The 21,949-nt window shown below is 37.2% G+C and overlaps 1 protein-coding gene across 4 annotated transcripts in view; it reads left to right on the forward strand.

Annotated features, from left to right (window-relative positions):
- The window catches only part of Ppargc1a (PPARG coactivator 1 alpha), a 757,100-nt gene that overhangs the window by 699,293 nt on the left and 35,858 nt on the right, over nucleotides 1-21,949 (forward strand). For all 4 annotated transcript variants that reach the window (XM_004656094.2, XM_004656093.2, XM_045130130.1 and 1 more), the window contains 3 exons: nucleotides 15,115-15,309; nucleotides 17,570-17,692; nucleotides 18,558-18,762. In XM_004656094.2, coding sequence (XP_004656151.1) covers nucleotides 15,115-15,309; nucleotides 17,570-17,692; nucleotides 18,558-18,762 — 523 coding nt within the window. The remainder of the gene's footprint in view (nucleotides 1-15,114; nucleotides 15,310-17,569; nucleotides 17,693-18,557; nucleotides 18,763-21,949) is intronic.

A 21,949-nucleotide genomic window follows, 5' to 3' on the forward strand; every position in this document is an offset into this window, starting at 1 on the left:
CCTTTTTGATACTTGGGTTGAGCAGGCATATTTGTAATTTTGGTTAAATGTTTCGAATACATCTCCCCTTTCCACTTACACCTACATGCAAACTATGAAAAACAATTATCTTGCTCATTGCAAGTTCTCATCTTAGGGCGTTTGACTTTATTTTACTCTTTTCTCTGTGCAGAACATTTCTTTTTCTGTGTTTATTGCCTGCTACTTCAAAGGCACACACAGGCACACACACACACACACACACACACAAACACACACGCTCTCTCTCTCTCTCTCTCTTTCTCTCTCTCCACACCCCCACAATGCTTTCTTTTATTTTGAGTTAATAATAACTACTGAGTCTTGAAAAAAAATATATGCTCTATTCTATGTGCATGACATATATGCATATATAAATATAATTTAATTTACTGTGCATATATTTTATATGTATAATTAAGCTATTATCTATCTAACATCTCTTACTTGTCTTTGGAAGTAAATGATTGGTACAGTCTTTCTGACAGAATAAAACGTCCATTACTATATAACAGATATATTATATGCTAGCCACTCAAATCTATATAAGCTAAGATATAATATAAGATAAGATATAATATAACTAATATATATATTTAAATATTTTTATTTATTTATTTGCAAGGGGTGAGGGAGAGTGGATGTGGCAAGGACTCTTGCAGCTACAAATGAATTCTAGACATGTGTGCCATTTTTGTGTATCTGGCTTTATTGGGTACTGGGGAAGTAAACCCAGGCTATCAAGCTTTGCGTGCAAGTGTTTTTTTTTTTTTTCAAGAGAATTTTTTTTTAAAATTTTTATTAACATTTTCCATGATTACAAAATATACCCCATGGTAATTCCCTCCCTCCCCACCCCCACACTTTCCCATTTGAAATTCCATTCTCCATAATATTACCTCCCCATTACAATCATTGTAATTACATATATACAATATCAACCTATTAAGTATCCTCCTCCCTTCCTTTCTCTACCCTTTATGTCTCCTTTTCAACTTACTGGCCTCTGCTACTAAGTATTTTCATTCTCACACAGAAGCCCAATCATCTGTAGCTAGGATCCACATATGAGGGAGAACATGTGGTGCTTGGCTTTCTGGGCCTGAGTTACCTCACTTAGTATAATACTTTCCAGATCCATCCATTTTTCTGAAAATTTCATAACTTCATTTTTCTTTACTGCTGAGTAGAACTCCATTGTATAAATGTGCCACATCTTCATTATCCACTCATCAGTTGAGGGACATCTAGGCTGGTTCCATTTCCCGGCTATTATAAATTGAACAGCAATAAACATGGTTGAGCAGGTACTTCTAAGGAAATGAGATGAGTCCTTTGGATATATGCCTAGGAGTGCTATAGCTGGGTCATATGGTAGATCAATCTTTAGCTGTTTTAGGAACCTCCACACTGTTTTCCACAATGGCTGGACCAGATTGCATTCCCACCAGCAGTGTAGAAGGGTTCCTTTTTTCCACATCCCCGCCAACATTTATGATCATTTGTTTTCATGATGGTGGCCAATCTGACAGGAGTGAGGTGGAATCTCAATGTAGTTTTAATCTGCATTTCCCTGATGACTAGTGACGTAGAACATTTTTTTAGATGCTTATATGCCATTCGTATTTCTTCCTTTGAGAATGCTCTATTTAGCTCCATAGCCCATTTTTTGATTGGCTTGTTTGATTCCTTATTAAACTTTTTGAGTTCTTTGTATATCCTAGATATTAATCCTCTATCAGATATATAGCTGGTGAAGATTTTTTCCCATTCTGTAGGTTGCCTCTTTGCTTTTTTCACTGTGTCCTTTGCAGTGCAAAATCTTTGTAATTTCATGAGGTCCCAGTGATTAATCTGTGGTTTTATTGCCTGAGCAATTGGGGTTGTATTCAGAAAGTCTTTGCCAAGACCAATATGTTGAAGGGTTTCCCCTACTTTTTCCTCTAGCATTTTCAGAGTTTCAGGTTGATGTTAAGGTCTTTAATCCATTTGGACTTAATTCTTGTGCATGGCGAGAGAGAAGAATCTATTTTCATCCTTCTGCAGATATATATCCAGTTTTCAAAACACCATTTGCTGAAGAGGCTGTCTTTTCTCCAATGAGTATTTTTGGCATTTTTATCAAATATCAGGTGGCTATAGCTACTTGGGTTTACATCTGGGTCCTCTATTCTGTTCCACTGATCTATATGTGTGTTTTTGTGCCAGTACCATGCTGTTTTTGTTACTATGGCTCTGTAGTATAGGTTAAAATCAGGTATGGTGATACCACCAGCCTCATTTTTGTTGCTCAGTATTATTTTAGATATTCGAGGTTTTTTGTGATTCCAAATTAATTTTTGGATTGTTTTTTCTATTTCCATGGAGAAAGCCTTTGGAATTTTGATAGGGATTGCATTAAATGTGTAGATTGCTTTAGGTAAGATTGCCATTTTCACAATATTGATTCTTCCAATCCAGGAACAAGGGATGTTTCTCCACTTTCTAGTGTCTTCTGCACGTGCAAGTGTTTTAACTGCTGAGCCTTCTCTACAGCCCCAATATATGTATTTTTAAATATGCATGAAATATAAGCTGTATATTTGTACATAGTAAAGGATATGTCAGCTGTAGATATCACTGCTCAATACAATATGGATTTTATGATATTGCTGTATTCAGTAAACTTGACAACATCAAACCATGCTTGCTTGTTAATTCCATACTATCAATCATGGCAAATCACTGGTAGGCACTGAACTTTATACCAACTGTAGATATTTTTGATCATTCATTTGTATAATAATTTTTTTTTAAAAAATTTCAGTAGAAACTTTGGACACATCATATGTTAGTACCATCATTTCCCACCTCCCTGCCCTCACACCACTGAGGGTCCTCCTTAGTGGAATTGCTGGTATTTACCATGGAGTTGTGAGTTATGAGTTATGAGAGCAGCAGTCAGTTATTGTGGGGGGGCAATGTCTGTGGATATTCCCTCCCATCCTGTAACGCTTACATTCTTTCTGCTCATACTGCTACATGGTTCCCTGAGCCTTGGTAGGTGTGCTTTAAGTCTGCTTTAGTGTTGAGCTCTCAGAAGCTTCTGAATTTCTGCTTTGTACATTTTGAGTATTACTATCATACATTTTCTATATTATGTAGTTATGTAGTATAGAATTCTCTTTTCCTTCATTTTTTTCATATCCTATCCCTACCTAAAGGTCTACTTTAAGTGTTCCTATTATAGTGGAGTGTTTTTTCAACAATCCATATCTTGTTTCACTATTTTGAACTCAATCTATTGCATAAGAATGAAGACAGAGAACACAATAATAAAAATAATTCATTTCTATATATGAGGTTGTATATGTTTGCATGGATTACCTTTGTTTATTCTCAAGATAACCCACAAATGTGCTTTATTACTATAATACACTTCTCAGACAAGAAATCAGATAATTGAAAATCAAATACTTTATAACTAATAGGCCCAGATTCAAAATTAGATTGTTAACATTGAAATCTATGTTTTTATCTCAGTTCTTGTATAAGAATATAAAGATGTTAGTTGTTTGATGCTCTTTTTGAACTTTAACAAGATATTAAGACATTCAGTGTATTAGTCTGTTTGCCAGTGATGTAACCAAATATCCAAGACTGAATACATAGAAAAGAGGTGCATTTACCTCACTATTGTTGATTCAGGTCATGGTTCTAAGCCTTGACTAAGCTCTAGTGAGATCTCCCCTGGCTGCATCATATGGTAGAGAGTATCATGGTGGGTATGTATGTGAAAAGGAGAGACTAAAGGCAAGATATAAGTTCTAGATGAGTCAAGAATAAGGCTCACTCTTTTGTAACAGCCCTCTCAAGAGAACTAACCAGGATCCCATAAGAACTATCTTTATCCCCTCTGAGAGCAGCACATCTGCCCAATGACTTTGTTGCAATACCTCCCACTGAAGTTCTACCATTAACATTGTCCTACTGGGGATTAAGCTTCCAATGCATAAACCCTGGAAGAGAAAAAAATACACATCTAAGCATCTGTAAGAATTCCATGAAAGTATGTGAAAGAAGATCCTTAATAACTAGGATTGAAGAAGACTCCTTAGGAATCTAGGTACAATTCACAAAGAACAAATAAAATGATTAGTAACCATTAATATTCTATACTTGCATGCATTAGGGTGAATGCATCCACCATACATGGAATTGTAGGTCTCACCATAATTTATGTAGTTCTCACCATAATTTTTGTACTACTCAATAGATGCAAAAAATAGAAAATTGTCCAAGCTTGACTAATTTTCAGAATCTCCTAGGAAACTTATTAAAATTACAGTATTCTGGACTGTTCCTTTGGGACAGTCATTCTTACATAAGAATAGCTTGCTTCTAGCATTATCTGGAGGTTGTTATTTATTTATTTATTTATTTGTGTGTGTGTGTGTGTGTGTGTGTGTGTGTGTGTGTGTGTGTGTCTGTGTGTGTGTGCCATAGCTGACATTAATGGGTAGAGATCAGAAATGCTGTTAAAAATCCCACAACAAACAGGACAACAAAGAATTTTAGAGCTCAAAATGTCAATAGTGTTGAAGGAAAAAAAAATGCTGAGTTTTTTTTTTTTATTTAGTAGTCCACAATGAAGCTCAGAACTCTATTTCTTGAGCCTGGGGACCTGTTATTCTGATAAAGAAGTTAGAACTTAGAGTTTTTAGTTAAATTCCATTTTATAAAGAATGATCAATGCAGCCTCTGAGGAAGAGATAACATAGGAATGAATGAAGAGAAAAACAAAAAGAAGAACATTCTAACAGAAGAGCCAGTCACACCCAAATGGGGCCAATCATGGGTTAGGACATAACCTTAGCCAGCAACAAGCCTTCAAAATCAGTTCCACAGTGGCCTTATCTTTCCTGGAATATAACTGCTTCTGTGTCTTGCTTTTTATCTGTTGATAAATACTTATATGCCTTTCTAAACTTATTTTATATCCTCTATAGTAAAGATATATTTTAATGGCACTAATTCACTTCTTTTTTTATAATAGTCTTGTCTATATAATTTCAATAAATAAAGGAAATGAAAGCAATAATCTATCATATTTATTTGGTTTGATATCTAACTCTACCTCTCATTCGCCACATGATTTTGGGACTAATAATAGTGCTGAATGGATAATTCAAATGGAAGAACTTATATATAGAAATTAACTCAGCATCAGGGACATATGAAACATTCAGTTAAAAAAAATTAACTGCTATTCACAGTTTTTAAAATTAAAATAACATTTTTCTAAGAGAAAGATGACACTATTTAAATGACCAGAAACAAAGTTGGATCAAGGATAATGATTAATGGATGTTATAATCAACTTTGGACATTGAAGTTATTATTTTTTTTTTTAGGTAGGGTCTCACTCTAGCCCAGGCTGACCTGGAATTGACTATGTAGTCTCAGGGTGGCCTTGAACTCATGGTGATACTCCTACCTCTGCTCATGAGTGTTGGGATTAAAGGAGTGTGCCATGCCTAGTGAAGATTTTTTTGAAATTTAGGTTTGATCAAAGAGGATTGAAAAAAATTCTGATTCACAAAAATTAGTGTGTACAAGTGTTTCCAGGTTTAAGAATGCTCTACCTCATTTTGCAAGGCACTTTTTATCCTGAGACTAAAACAAAGTGATTCAATGTTTCAGGTTAATGCGGCAGTAGTCTCCACTGTGATCATGGTAAGATAAATAATACATTTGACTTTATGTATTTAAATTTAGCTACATAAATATGCAGAAATATATCAAATAGTATAATATTCATGATAAATTTACTGCCACTTATGTCTAGAGTTCCGTCCACCACAGATGCAAAACCTCTAGTTATATATGTACACACACACACACACACACACACACACACACACATTTCCACTCGTAAAAGACTGTGTTGTGCCCTGATGCTGTAGCCTCTGGTTCTCAGAGAATGAATTGATGTTTTGATTTTTTATTTGGAGGGGGTGCACTCTCATGTGGGCAAATGGTAAGTTTTGTCTGCACAAAGCCCTGTTGATTCTTCTTAGATGTTTGCAGATTGACTGGTGACGTGTTCAAGTGTCATCCCCACACAGAGATTGAATGGATTAATCCCTGCATTTCTAAGACTGATCCCAGTCCTTACTTTTACAGAAGATTGTTAATTATATTTATCCCTATAGATTCAGAGTCCATGGGGTCATTTCAGAATTAGATCCTTTGTATTTAGTTTCTGTTCATGTTTCCTTTTCCTCACTAAGAATATGTTGACTGTTTGCCTGGCCTACCAGCAGCTTGGTATGTGTGAAATGAATGCAAACCAATTTTAAGTCATAGGTTAAGATAAATATTGTCATTACTTTTTAATATTTTATTTATTTATAAGTAGAGAGACACACAGAGGAGAGAGAATGAGAGAGAGAGAAAGAGAGAGAGAGAGAAAAGGAGAGAGAGAGGGAATATATGGATGCACTAGGGCCTCTAGCCATTGCAAATGAACTCTAGATGCATGTACCACTTTGTGCATCTGGCTTTATGTGGGTTCTATTGAATCAAACCCGAGTAATTAGGCTTTGCAGCCAGTGCCTTAAGTGCTGAACCCTCTCCAGCCCTAAGATGATTATTGAGAAGATAAATATTCTAGGGATGGACATGCACAGAGTTGAGAACTAGAGAAAAAAACAATAAAAACAAGAAAAAGGAAATGTTATATTGCATTCTAGGTTAAAATTTATTTTTAATTATTTAAATTTGCTATTTCTAATTGACAAGTATCTTTTTTGTTTTCCTGTGCCAGAGATTGAACCCAAGGCCTCAAGCTCTCTCCCACTAGCCACTCTAACCCTCCTTATATGCTTATATGCCAAGTATCTTAATAGTCATGAAATAGTACTCATGGAACTTCTATTTTACATACCACATGGACAAGAGAAATCACTAAGATATACCTAGAGCCTGGATATAAGTACCAAAATATCTATTACCCCAGGGAAAGTGGGTAGCAAGTGTCTAGAATCACTGGGAAAGCCTCATTGAGAAGGTGATATTTGAGTAAATGCAGGGATGAAGGGGAAACCATGGGGCTGTCTGGTAGAACACTATGCTAGACACAGGAGATAGCAAGTGCAAAGCATTAACAGGGCAGGATGCCTGGCATGTTATGGACCAGTGAGGAGGTCAGAGCAGTGTGCAAGGATTCCGACAGGTAGCATCGGCAAGTGCAATGATGTTGACCCATATAGATAGGGTAAGCACCTGCCCTGGGTAGCCTGTGATTGTCTGGCTCTCTCTCTGAGGAGTGGGTCACACCTAGTTTGGATAATGAATTGCATGGTAAATCAAGCCTTGTAGGTAACTGCAGATTTTTTGGCTTGATTCTTAGGGATATGAAATAGTCCTGAGCAGGGTCACTTACTTAGGCTTCTGTGCTGGTCATGGAATATGAATGAGAACTGGCAAGTGGCAGGGGTGAGAGCACAGAGGAGGGTGATCATAGAGGGCTGTCGTTCTAGAATGTGCAGCCAGAGCCACGTTGCTGTACCTGAGGACACGCAGCTGGCTAGGGGTGAAAATAAAAGTAACATCCATTCTCCTGACTTGCAGTCTTGTATTCTTTCTGCAGTGCTCTGTTTCCCTTCATTTAAACTTGAGGACTTATGAAATGTCTTGGTAGCTCTTTTCAGGTCTATTAAGCCTCCTGTTCAATGGCACCATTCAGTTCCCTTTTCTTCCCATTGTGAGAAATAGTCCCAAAACATTGCCTTTGTCTGTTTCTCCCCTGAAGTAGTTCATTTTGCCCACACCAACCTTTCTGTTCAACCTCTATATTTACACTTTCGGCTCCTACAACCTCTCTAGAATAATGAACTCCACATGTTCAGTACATGCTTATTATCTCATGAATATTGTGATATAAGTTAATAAGTTAGAATGGAGTCTAAGTACAGATGTGAATATGAATTTTATGCCTGCTCAAATAAGAGCATACGTATTCATGGGAATTAAATGGATTCCTACAGTTCTAAATATATCCATGCAGAAAATTCTTCAGATCTGCTTGTAGTTTATTTCCACTTGATTTTTATTTTATCTTTGTAAGAATTACCTTCAGTTCTTGATCATTACTTTCCCTGGGTAGAGTGGATAAGTGGGAGGAAGAATATTATGTGTTGATTATACACTTTTATCCAGTCAACTACAATTGACTATATAAGAACAAACTCTAGGGACTGAGATGTATATGTGCCTAGGTACTAGATGCCACTTTGCATATATGTATTTGTTATATAAATATGTGGGCTTTCAGAGGGAGGCAGAGAGACACAAACATTCATTATGTTTCAGGTACTGTATATGCCCACAGCAAGGTAACTAGACAATGAAATTAAAATTCATGTTGTTGCTACTGTCCCCTAAATTCTAGCAATTTTAGCATCTAGCAGAGGTTGTTTCTCCTGGATATAAACTAGCAATAAGCAAGCCCTCAGTGTCTTTGTGAGAAATGAAACATATGCATGTATTGTATAATGCATGTTGTAAGGTAAGGAAGGCCATTTCAATTTTTCTCTGTTACACACATATGCTTGTGTTTTCATCATTATTTTTTTCTACCTACAATACCCATACCTTTTTCATGCTCCTATATTTCACATGCTAAGCAATGCAAGCTAGTTTAGGTACTCCTCTTATTGAAAGGGGTGGAAGCCAGGGGCCAGTAAGTAGTGTCAAGGAAAGATTATATCCAGAAGTTGGGTAAAAGAGAAGGGAGGAAAACTTGTGCCCATATGTGGAGGAGCAAGAAATTCCACAGTGGATGGTAGAGAGTGTAAAGAGGAGAAAGACTTGTTTAGAGACAATGTCCCAACTAACCCACAGCCTTTTCCACAAAAGCTGAGACCTCTCATGCTGACTTGAGCAATGAGCAGTCAGTGACATTGAAAAGAAGACACTGACAAGCTTAATTCTATTTTAGTAATTTAATCTAGACTTATCTTCTAATTTCATTTCTTTATGTTGAGTTAAATTTCTTTCAAATTTTAAATAAAGTTGAATGACACCAAAATTTGTACACACAAACTTATTATTATTACTATTATTTTGCCAATTCATGCATGAAAACAAGGTATAGAGTTCTGTAAGTGGAGATTCTGGCAAGGAATGCTCATAATCTACTGGATTCCTCCTTTGGACTTTAAATGTATCATAAAAGTTCCTTCTCATTTAGTTCTTTAAGCTCCTGGTGGCACCTAGTGGAACAAATAATCCAAAATAGTGGATAATCTAGAAATGTCATTTATATTTGGCTTTGGAATATACTACCAGATGTTACTGTAGCAGATTTACCTTCCTAATTAGACCACACTTAAAGTAGAAGTTAATTTTGTCTTCATTAGCTATTTCCAAATCAGCAGGATGGGGCAAAGAGGAAGCCCAGGGCATGCTGGGTATTCAGGGACTCTGGCTCGAGCTGAAAGTTGGTGGTAGATCCTGTGCAAAGAATGTAATTCAAATATTAGTAATCAGGATGGTGGGCATGGGCACTGGAGGTGTTTTGAGCACCATCTTGGATACATCTCATGTTTTAACAAGATTATTATGCTATTAATTATGAGTGCAAGAAAATTCCATAGTAGAAATGAGGAACAAAAAAAGCTAAAAATTTGTACAGAAATATACACATACAACAATAACAACAACAACAAAATTCCAGAGGCTCAGAGAGGTTAAGTGACCTCTCACACAGATTGATCTCTGAGTAAACAGTTCCTAAGAAACTGAAACTGATTAATAAATGATAAGAAGACCCCCTCCTTCCTTCTTATTGGTGATTTGAATAATGAGGAAGCAAGAATTCTCATGGCCTAACTCGCATTAAGAGAGCTAAGATAATGAAGCTGTGATTAAATGGCTATTAAACTATTTTTATCAAACAGAGATCAAGCGAGTGTGAGAATCTGGGGATGCAGAGTGTAATTGCAATTCTACAAGATGCAGAAAAAATTAGTATCATAAGCAAGGCATGGACCTTCCATAATTGCCAGCATGTAGAAACCTTTGGGATGCCACATGCAGCTTTCCTTCTGTGTGACTCCTATCAGGTGTGGGTGGTCATCTGAAACCCTGGTCTCCTTCCTAATGTTCTGGATTTGTTCACTCTATGGTGCAGTTGGTTGAGATGAATGCTCATTCCCACTACACCTCTGTGCTTGGAAGATTTATTTTTTCCTGTAGCCCAGGACAGCCCATAGTCTGCCTTAGATATAGAATTGCCATCTTCAGGTGTCCTTAGCCATCTAAAAAAGGCACGGTCTGCCCTCTTTCAGTTTTGCTTTTTGGATTATGTCACACTTAGTAGAGGTCATATAAGGACAGGACAGTCCCAAAGAGCAGTGATGAGCCTCAGATTCTGTTGATGGTTCTACACCATCATTTATTAATGATGTGGCGTGGTTTAGGAATTGTTGCAGATTCTACATTTTGGGTTGTTGGTATAAATGCCAGTGTATCATCTGTCATAGGAAATTCCTTATACCTGCAGTGAGGCATTATTGATATGGCTTTTGGCTTCCTGGGGAGCCCTTGGAGAGTGGAGTTTTATAGATATACACACCTTTATTTAGGTCGGCAGAATATTGTCAGAATCATCCAGCGTAAGGAGAAGGCAAGGTTGAAGCCTCCGTAGGAAATGCCCTTGATAGCTACAGAGAAACTGTGGAAATGCTTGTTGGCCTCATTTCTTCATATTCCCTCTGCTGCCAGCACCACGGTGGAGCGGTAGCTCTCTCCTCACTAGTGTGATTTGGTCTTTCATTCTGACCTCTCTGCTTTTCTAGGCTTTGAACTTAGATGGAGCCAAGAAATTCTATAGTATCCTTTGTTTTTATAGACTAGCAGTTTCAAGCCACTGGAGGAGCAGTATGAGAGCCGAGGCTTTGAAGGTTTACCTTACAATGTCACTTTACTCACTAATGTGTTTCCATAACCTGTTACTTGTGAACAGACGTGTTCGTAGGCCTTGGGCTTCATCTGTGGTGACTTTGATTTATTTGCTCTGTAAATTGGGACCAGAGCAATAATGGAAAGTGACATTAATTGTTTAACAGAGTCCTCTTTGTCACATCCATTGTCTTTTCTGCAACAGTGATTGTTGGAACTTATACAAAACTCATTGAAATTGCCACAGTGTCAGTGTCCACTAGATTTGATTTTGCACATCACAGTGAAGGGCGATGTCCACTCAGTTTACAATTCACGGTGAGGGATGGTGTCCACTCAATTTACATGTCACAGAGAGGGGCAGTGACCACTAGATTTACATGTCACAGTGTGAAGTGGTGTCCATTTGATTTACATGTCACAGTGAGGAGTGGTATCCACTAGATTTATATGTCACAGTGAGTGGCAGTGTCTATTAGATTTACATGTCATAGTGGTGGGCAGTGTCTGCTTTATTTACATGTTACCATGAGGGGAAGTGTCCACTTGACTTACATGTCATAGTGAGGGGCAGTATTCACTCAATTTACATGTCATAGTGAGGGGTAACATCCATTCGATTTACATGCCACAGTGAGGGATAGTGTCCATTCAGCTTTACATGTCACAGTGAGAAATAATGTCCACTTAGCTTTACATATAGAAATATTTTTTAGGCATCAATACAAAAGTGTCTTCAGTAAATATCAAGTTTTCTCTCTCCATAATTAAAGAAAACACAGAGATGGAAATCACAACATTTTCTTTCTTAATTTCAAAAGAATTTTACTCAAATAAATGGTCTTGAAGCACCTTTCAGAACTACTCACATACAAGGATAATAATAAAAATAATAATAATTGCTTCCATTTGACACAGTAAAATGACATATATAAATGACCTTACTGGTATAGCCTGTCTGAAAACTGGCCCTCCCTGCCAAAAATCTCAGTGCACGTGTGCGTGCACACACACACACACACACACACACACACACACACCATGCCATTCTCCAGTCCTACAGGCACTCCCCTCACATTGTGGTTCCAGGAGAGAAGGGAATTAAAATAGTTGGTGGTTTAATCAGATCTTGTAAATTAATTATGACATTATCAAGTTCCAATATTTATACCATTGTATGTGATATATATTCACTCAGGCTTATTAACAGAATTGGAGAAACTAGTTAATTTAAGTGTTCTTTGTCATTTTGACTTGATTGGAATCATCACAGTTTGTTTATACAGGGACTGGAGCTGAGGTGTTATTGTATTCTGTGATTGAAAACAAATAGCAGCTTGTACTATTACTGGCAAGCCGAACACAAAATTTAAATCAGAGTAAACAAAATTACTCATTTGTTGGTAAGCACTCAACTATTTTTCTCGAGCTCTTCTTTTTCTATTTCAGTAAAATAACCCTTTTTGAAAAATTGGATATCTGAGGAAAATATCCAATTTAATCAAAATATGCATATGTCTGTGTAAGGATATGCATTTGAGGTATTTTTGAAGGTATTTTATTTATTTTATTAGATAATATGGGGATATTTTAGTAATGAAAATATTATATTTATATGATTTAAAATAATGCGTTTTCATTTATATATAATTTTATTGAGAAAAAGGTAATGATCTAAGCTTTTTGCATATAGGGGAATGTAAAAAGGATGAATTAGAATTTTTGAAAACTAGTTTATGATTCTAGGTAGAAAACAATGGAAAATCCTTTTCCTTTTTATTATTAAGATTATATGGACCAGAGTCCAAGAATTGGAGTAGGGCGAGTGTGCCAGAAGCTGTTTATACTATGCAGTTTAGACTTTAATGAATCAGTCGGTTTCTGCAAGTAAGTGTGCCACTGAACATAAATCCTGGTATGAATTTATCTTCTTCATTAGAGCCTAAAACTCTCTCCACTTGTCATACCACATTGTATCCAAAGTACTTGACTATAATTTCAAATACAGGGGCAGCAGGGACTTGCAATATGCAAATGTTAAAATGGCCAGCTAAAATCCACCATGAGTACAAATGTCTCTTCTTGGCCTCTTGAATCCCAAAGAAAGAGAAGTGCATAGCTTAACTCCTCGCTAGAGAGTGATCATTAATGAGGGAAAAACAATTTTTATGGGAAAATAGAATGTCTGTGTGATAAAGCCCTGCCTAATTTCGCTGGTAATACAATTTGATTTTCTGATTAGCTGTCTTATTCTGTGATTCTTGTAATTTTGTCAGGTCAATTAACTGGAGTTCAGTGCTAGAGAGAAAGGAAGTGTGAGTTCTGCTGGCTTCATTAGATGTTAGCAGCTTAGGTGCATTTGTGTAATGGAATCTGTTGGGATAATTCAGCCATATTGTTAATGTCACAGCATATAGAATTTTTAAAAACAGGACTTTTGAAGCAAGTCCAATTGGACAAACAAGAAGTGTTAACAGGAGGAAAAGGAAATGATTTCCACACATCGAAGGATGACAAGAAATGCACAACAATCAAATATTTAGCAAGTAACACTGACTACGTGCTGGTATTGATTGACTCGATACCTGTGGGTATAGACAATAACACATTGTCCCATTAACAAGGACCAGGCACTTCAGTTTTTGTAGACTACCAAAGTTCATAATAATAAATTGTTCATGAGTTTCTTCCTTTCTATTGGAGGAATAGAGTTATTGATTGATTGATTGATTGATTGTACTCCTTACCATGACATTGGCACAGACTAAGGTGCCCAAAGACATTGGTGGAGTGCTTGCTTCAAAGTTAGCTTTGGTATATGTTTGCTATTAATGAGTGTAGGAGAAAGAAAATCTATTTAGAATGTATTTCCAGAGGCTCTGACTAGAAACAATGTTGTGCTTGAACTGTATACTTGGTCACAAGTGATGAGTGTGGTGAAGACATGCAAGAGATTGGAATATGACCTAGTTGGCAAAATGTTTGCTACACAATCATGTGCACGTGAGTTTGGATCCCCAGAACCCATGTAAAATGCCCAGCCTTGTGGTACATGCCTTTAATCCCCACCCTGGGGAGGCATAGACAGGAAATCACTGAGGCTCACTGGCTACATGGTCTAGTTGAGTCAATAATCTCTAGTTTTAGCAAGAGACCTCGCCTCAAAGCATAAGGTGGAGAGGGACTGAGAAGAACCATCAACATAGATGTAGGACCTTCACCTGCACACACATACACACTCACATACATACTGTGCTAGTTTGAATCAGATCTTCACATCAACTCAAATGTTTTGAATATTTGGTTCCCAGCTGGTGGTAGTTTGGGTGGCAGAGACTTGTTGGAGGTGGGGTGTTAGGGGCATGCTTAGGGGTATTACAGTCAGCTACCCCTTGCCAGAACTTGCCTCATTCTCTTGCTTCTGTATTCTTCCTGTTGTGGCAGAAGTGATGTCCAGCCTCTGCTCTTCCATCTGTTCCCTGCCCTCATGAAGCTTCCTTTTGAGAGTATAATCTAAAATAAATCCTTTCCTTCCATCAGCTGCTTTTAGTCAGTTTTTTTCTCCTAGCAACATGTAAGTAACTACAACATACATCACAAAATAAATTTCTCCTTAGTGTGTTGGAAGTAGAAAATGAGAGATTTATGACTAAAGATGGCAGAGATGTCAGGGGGAGAAATAAATGATTTTTGAGTGTTCAGTGATGAGGTTATAATTGAAACTATGAAAGTGTGTAGATTCTCTTGGTATAATGCAAGTTCCTAGTGGTGTTTAAAAAAAGGTTGTCTAAATGTTTTGGATGGTATGCCAGATTGGAGATCTAAGAACTATGTATGCAACTTAAACACATTATAGTTAACATATTCTCAGGACCCAAGACCCTCTAAGTCTTTCCTTGTTTTTGGTGGAAGAAGACATGAGGATGTAGAAAATGTCAACAAAATAGATACACAGCATCAGGACTAAGCACTGACCTAACAGATTGCTCAGCTGGACAAAAAGTGAGTTCCCGTGTGGGCATTCAGGGTTTCACACAGTGTCTACATTCATCTGGACAAGCACAGCCTATGCTGATTAATAATGTTGCCTTCCTCTAGATGTCAACTCACTCATGTTTTCTTCTATATTATTTTTTTCTCCTTCTGTAGAAGATAGATGAAGAAAATGAGGCAAACTTGCTAGCAGTTCTCACGGAGACACTGGACAGTCTTCCTGTGGATGAAGACGGATTGCCCTCCTTTGATGCACTGACAGATGGAGACGTGACCACTGACAACGAGGCCAGTCCTTCCTCCATGCCTGACGGCACCCCTCCACCACAGGAGGCAGAAGAGCCGTCTCTAGTAAGAACCCTTCGTACTGTTTAATGGCAATTGGAGTTGCCTCTGGCTACATTGCATGGGTATGGTGTAGTAACAGTAAGGTTTGTATTTTAGTTTAGACCAATGCCAAAACAATCCCCAAGCCAGTTCAGAGTTGCAAATTCTGTGATTCTCTATTAAAATACTGATAATGCATTTAATATATACATAAGTGTAATAGCTTGTTTTAAGACAATACTACTGTTATGTGTGTATGTTTTTATATCTTGGAATAATGTTTCTATTCATGGTGAAAGCTTAAGTAGCAGACAACTAAAAAGAAGGGACTGAACATTCACCTGTGATTTAAACAAAGATGAAATAAATAAAAATTATTGAAAACTATTTAGATTTGTGATTTAACATGAACTTATCATTGAAATTTTTAACATATGTAATTTTTAGTAGTTTATTTGATAGAACTATGACAATTTATTAAGCAATCATTTATGGTTAGATAATTAGTTTTTTATCTTTCTATTCTTCACTAATATGAATTAAAAAATAATCAACAGTTTGCATTTTTAGTTTGTGTACAAAATTCTATAACAGGGGCTGGAGAGATGGCTTAGCAGTTAAGCGCTTGCCTGTGAAGCCTAAGGACCCCGGTTTGAGGCTCGGTTCCCCAGGTCCCACGTTAGCCAGATGCACGAGGGGGCACATGCATCTGGAGTTCATTTGCAGAGGCTGGAAGCCCTGGCATGCCCATTCCCTCTTTCTCCCTCTATCTGTCTTTCTCTCTGTGTCTGTCGCTCTCAAATAAATAAATAAATAAAATAATAATAATTAAAAAAATTCTAAAACAGATTTTATAGATCTGGCATGTGATGTTTTAGGACTTAAGATCTATATTCCTTATGAAGGCTGAAAAATAATAGTTCATTTTCACCCTAAGATACCAATATTTATGATAGGCAATACAGAGTAAGACTTTTGGTCACAAAGTGTGATGTTGCTTTCCAATGAAGTGCTTTACCAGAATGTGACAAGTTTTGAGATATCTCATTGATAGCAGACACTTGTTATTTGCCATAAACCTCACTTAAGAACATGCAGTGTAAATTTATACAATTACAGAATGCTGTTGTTCAAATGCTACTAATATACTCTAGCATGCCATTTGGAGGTGGTTTTTCTCTAGGTCTAAAACTTTCAGCATTGAAAGAACTCCAGATAAGCATTTGAGATTTCCATTCTTGAGAACATCCATATGTAATTGTTTCTTAGTCTCTAGTTCCCCCATTTCATAGGTTTGTGGTCTAGTTCCCTGATTTCTTTACATCCATTTTCATCTGTACAGTTTGTTCAATTACAAGAAGTCATATCAGGGCAGGGAGGTCCCTGAGAGTCATCCAGTCAAATGAACAAATCGAGGTCAGGAAATAATAGATGTTAAAGCTGAGCATGGTGGGACATACTTAGAATCCAAGTACTTAGAAGACTGAGGTAGGAGCATTGCCCATTGGAGACCAGGCTGGGCTGCATTGGAAACCCCTGTCTCAAAACACAAAGCCACAGCAAATAGACAAACAAAACAGTAAATTCTTATCTGGTTTTATTGCTCACACCTAAGACATCAACCATGATTTTCTTTATGAATCCTTCATTTATTTTCTGAAGTCCATTGATAGCCACTGTTAATAATCTATTGTTTTTTATTTGAGTCAGTCAGTTTGCCTAGTTGATTGTGAGATGTGTTTCAAAGATCTTAGAATCTTTCCTGTCATTGTCATTTGATTCTGGTTGGACTAGAAGAGACAATGCATACCTATTTCTCTGTTCCTAAATTATCAAGGCACCGTTTCTCACCTCATGGTATGCTACTTTTAGGAATTGCTCCTTTATGGAAAAATCAAATGAAGGAAAGGGGCTACTTTCACAGTTAGTATTCTATTCTAATGATAAACTTGTTTTTACTTAAAAAGAGAATGTTTCCTTTACTACTTTTTTGTTTGTTTGTTTGTTTGTTTTTTCAAAGAGTCTCGCTCTAGCTCAGGCTGATCTAGAATTCACTATGTAGTCTCAGGGTGGCCTTAAACTCATGGCAATCCTCCTACCTCTGCCTCCCAAGTTCTGGGATTAAAAGTGTGCACCACCACAACCAGCTTCCTTTACTACTCTTGTGCTAAAGAGTCATAGACTTAAAGAAGGATAGAATTAGTTCCTATAATTGCTAACACTTTTTTGTCCACTTAAGAGAAGCATAACTTTCCTTGTTTTCCTTTCCCTGGTGTGCTTCTAGCTTAAGAAGCTCTTACTGGCACCGGCCAACACTCAACTGAGTTATAATGAATGCAGTGGTCTTAGCACCCAGAACCATGCAAGCCACAATCACAGGACCAGAACAAGCCCTGCAGTTGTTAAGGTAGGCTTGCAGACATTTTAACACAAAGGGGGAAGGCAGGCAGGAAGGAAGGAAGGGTTTTTGCATGCACTTATGTAACAGGTTTGTATGTGTTAGCTCATCTGGGAATGAGCAGCTGCCTGGAATGGTGATGCACATTATGAAATGTGTTTCCAAAAGCTGCCTGAGGCCAGTGGAAACCACGAAGAGTTCATTTATGCTTTGTTTTTGGATGGGAATGTGCAAATTCTCATCTATTTTATTAATAATGTGACAATGCAGACTACTATAGAATTTGCTGGTGGGCTAGTAGGTACTGTCTACGAGCAACTTTAAGATGCAGGATGCTGTTTCACCAGCTGTCTAACCTAAGAAGGATCACTTTCCATTCACTGTGAAAGATATGTCTCTGTCATTAATTGGAGAAAATTCTGCCAATGACATAATTCAGTTAGCAGGCTGTATTAACCAATGTTTGTCTTGCCATTCTCTGTGAGCAAAAATGAAGCATTAAGGGGTACTTAAGAGAGTTGTGAATCCTTGGCTTCAGCCATCAGTGCTAAATTAAGGTTTAAATCAACTTATTTATTTATTTATTTATTTTTGTACTCACAGAAAAGGCGCTGTAGGGTCTTGTTAGTTACATGTTGCTGAGTAGGAACATTGAAATGTAGGAGAAATGAAATAAAAAGCTGCATAAATGTCATTTAGGAATTTTAAATGTAATTTTCTTTCCTTGTTCTGCAAACAATTATTCACAGCTCATAGACCTAGTATACTTAGACTGAACACTTCACTGAAAATCTCATCTCTTCAGAAAACCTATATCCATTCTGATAAGGTTCACTTCACTCATTGTAGCTTTCTCTTTGCCTTGTTTTTTAAGACCGAAAATTCATGGAGCAGTAAAGCGAAGAGCATTTGTCAACAGCAAAAGCCACAGAGACGTCCCTGCTCCGAGCTTCTCAAGTATCTGACCACAAATGATGACCCTCCTCACACCAAACCCACAGAAAATAGGAACAGCAGCAGAGACAAATGCACCTCAAAAAAGAAGTCCCACACACAATCACAGTCACAACATGTACAAGGTAGGTGAGGGCCGGGAGGAGTAGATGGGGCTACCCCGTGCATCCTGCATGGTCCGGGCAGGCAGACCTTCTAGTCCACTCCATTAGTGTGTCTCTGTGTGAAAGAGAATTCAGCACCTCATTGGACACAGGTTGAACATATCCTGTTCATCTGATAGGCACCAGAAGACACATGCAACATAAGCTGGGTAGAGTGTGGGAGGCAGGGATTTGGGATGCCCTTGAGGGTATGCAAATCATTGGATTGCAGAGACCACTGACGGTAGGTGCAAGCTGGGTTAATCAATTCATTAAAGTGCTTTTCTACTTTCCCTTCTAGCAATAGGAAAAATGAGGCACCAGAGTATCACTCTCTACACCCTAACAAGTAGTAAATAGTACTTATGCAGTCTTTCTGATTAAGTGCGTTCTTGTTTTGTGTTTTTTTTAAGACCACCTGCTAGGATTACAGATTTTACTTTGTATGTAAGAATTCCGGAATTCCTGACTTCTTTTGCCCTTTGCATTTAAAAATTATTGCATAGATTAAACAAAACATCTGGGTTGATTTTTATTAGTCCCATATGTAGCTAGGAGGCTGATGCTTCCGAGGCAGATTGGGTTGATTTGGGGAAAATCTCTCTGGCAGACATACAGGTTTCTTTCTCAACCCTCTCCTCAGTGCTGTAGTCTGGAAGGCCCAGGGAGAGCTTGTGGAAAGTAATTATTGCTTTAAAATATGCCAGTTCCCACTTTCTACTTCAAGTCTTGGCATAGAAGAAGGCATATTCTAAAGTAGTAATTACAAACATCAACTTATTCGTTTTTTTTTTTTTTTTCCTCTTGTTTCTCCAACTTCTTCTAGCTGCAGGGTGGTATCCTCTGTGTCACTTTGAGCCATGATTATTTCATACAGGTAGGCCGTTGTTGCTGCTGATTTTAATAAGTATTTCTTCCCTAGGGCTTTGAAATGCCTTCTTTCCTCTTACCTCATAGGACCTTTAGGAACTTTTCTTTACTATTTTGGATTGGCTTTCAATTACTATTTCCCTGTTGAATAGGCCAAATTTGCTGTCCATCTTTCTCTGTCAGTTTGGGAAGATAAATTTAGCTAAATGGGCCAAATTCTCCCACAGTTCAATCTTCTAGGGCGAGCTCCTAATTGCACGCTCTGCTACGGTTTTTCTTTATTTTAAATTTAAATTTTATTTTTTAGTAGAACTTCATGGTATTAACAGCCTGAGAGAAGAGGGCCCACTGAGCTTACTATACTGAGTGAATGAAGAAGTCATTGTTTGTTGGGTTTCCCTCCACCTCTTTCTAGTCAGACAACAGTTTCTGGTGCTGAATTTAAAGTCTTGAGCTCTGTGAAGCCCTGAGTTCAGGAACCGAGCCAATTAGCACATGGTCTAAAGCTTTTGTTTTCCCCTGAAGGTCCTTTTGGATTTTGAGGTTTTCTAAAGTTCAGTTACTACTAAATATTACTGTAAACATTTATAAATCAGGACAGTAAAAAAAAAAAAAATTGAACAGCTCTCTGGAAGATTATTCTCTAAGCAAGATCAGCTACAAATGAACTTTTTTAAGGTATAGATTTGTGATAAGACATAAAGGCTCATCTTAGAACACAACCTGCTGATTTGAGAGAAAAAGAAATCTTGTAGTTATTAAAGGCCTAAGAGAACATGAAACCTGGCTGGCTATTAACAACCAATGGCACTCAGCTTCCAAAATGACTTAAGCTATTATTAAAAATCAGGAAGTAAGAAGCACACAGATGAGTGGAGAAAGACTAGTAAGAAGGCAGCTAACCTTTCTTCATGTTTTGTGTTTCTCACAGAACTTTGTGTGCTTTCTGTAATATTGTGACATCACTCCCTTTTTGGTTCAGGAGGATAATTGTCTAGTCTTAGGAATGTGTCGAGGTCTCATCCATGCATTCTGCAAGTGCATAGATTCAAGATTATTATTGTCTGCCTGACAAAGATCCTCAAGTACCCTAGTAGCCTGTGGTCTACCAGTTCTTGGAGCAGAGCCATAAAAGTTCCCTATAAACAAAATTGGTATTCTAGTGAAAGCATTGGTCTGGTGAAGGATTCCAGGCCCAAGGAGGTCTGGAGACTGCATCTTCCTATGCCTCACATTTCCTATTGGCCAATAGGCCTACTGAACATGGCTGCTCCTTGTTGCTCTTCTCCCATTGCTATTTTCTAACTGGAACCCAGCTTATATCAGTTTTGGACATCTTCTCTTGAACATTCAAGTAGTCTAGTCCACATCTCAAAAAATGGAATTTCAGTTTTCTAATTTTCAATGTACATTTATTGTGAGATTTGGCTCATAGTTCCTTATCAGCTTATATGTTCTATAGAAGCTATATAAATTATCCTAGTTATTAGAGAAACACCATAAAATGGGTAAAGTTCCTTCATAAATTCATTCCTTTTTGAAAGGTCATTTAATTATGCATACTCAAAAATTAATATACAATCAGCTCATTTATTTGTATATATGCAAAACCCAATTAACTGATACACCTAGTTTATAGAAGACAGTATGAGCTTTCTATTTCTGGATGTACATTGGATAGATGGTATACTGTACAATTGTTTCAAAAGTAAATCTACAAATTAAATATGTAAATACTATTTATCCATGTAAAGTAACTAATTTCAGGCTAATTTGGACATAAATAATATTTTCACATTTCAAAGGACCTTAATTACTAGGATTGATTAACTTTCTTTAAAGTCTATCGAATATAATTCCTTCTGATAATGGGAGAAAGGGAACATCATCTCGGCCAACTCTCTCAAGATTCAGTTTAGTGGCCCTGTAGACATTATTTCACATTTTTGAGTCTTGATGTTCTCATCCACAAACTAAGAAACTTTATTCCAAAGGCCCTTTTTGTTTCAACTTTATGATTTTTCATTATGTATATAACTACTTCTTGACCTTCTGAAAGTGGTTATTTAATGAGAATAAATGGACGAAAACCTACCCGCATATATTTCCATAGATAAGCATATATATGCATAATGTTTTTCATATATTCCCCCTCTTCCTGCTCAAAAATACAAGACTGACAGGACTGACATGAAGAAGTGGTTGACAGATTAGTGTGAAAAGATTTTTACTCCATCACCGGCATTCATTACTGGGAAATATCTCTGTAGTAACTTTTAGCAAAGACTATGGAAGGAAA

The sequence above is a fragment of the Jaculus jaculus genome, chromosome 11, assembly GCF_020740685.1.
Source record: "Jaculus jaculus isolate mJacJac1 chromosome 11, mJacJac1.mat.Y.cur, whole genome shotgun sequence".
Taxonomy (NCBI): Eukaryota; Metazoa; Chordata; class Mammalia; order Rodentia; family Dipodidae; genus Jaculus; species Jaculus jaculus.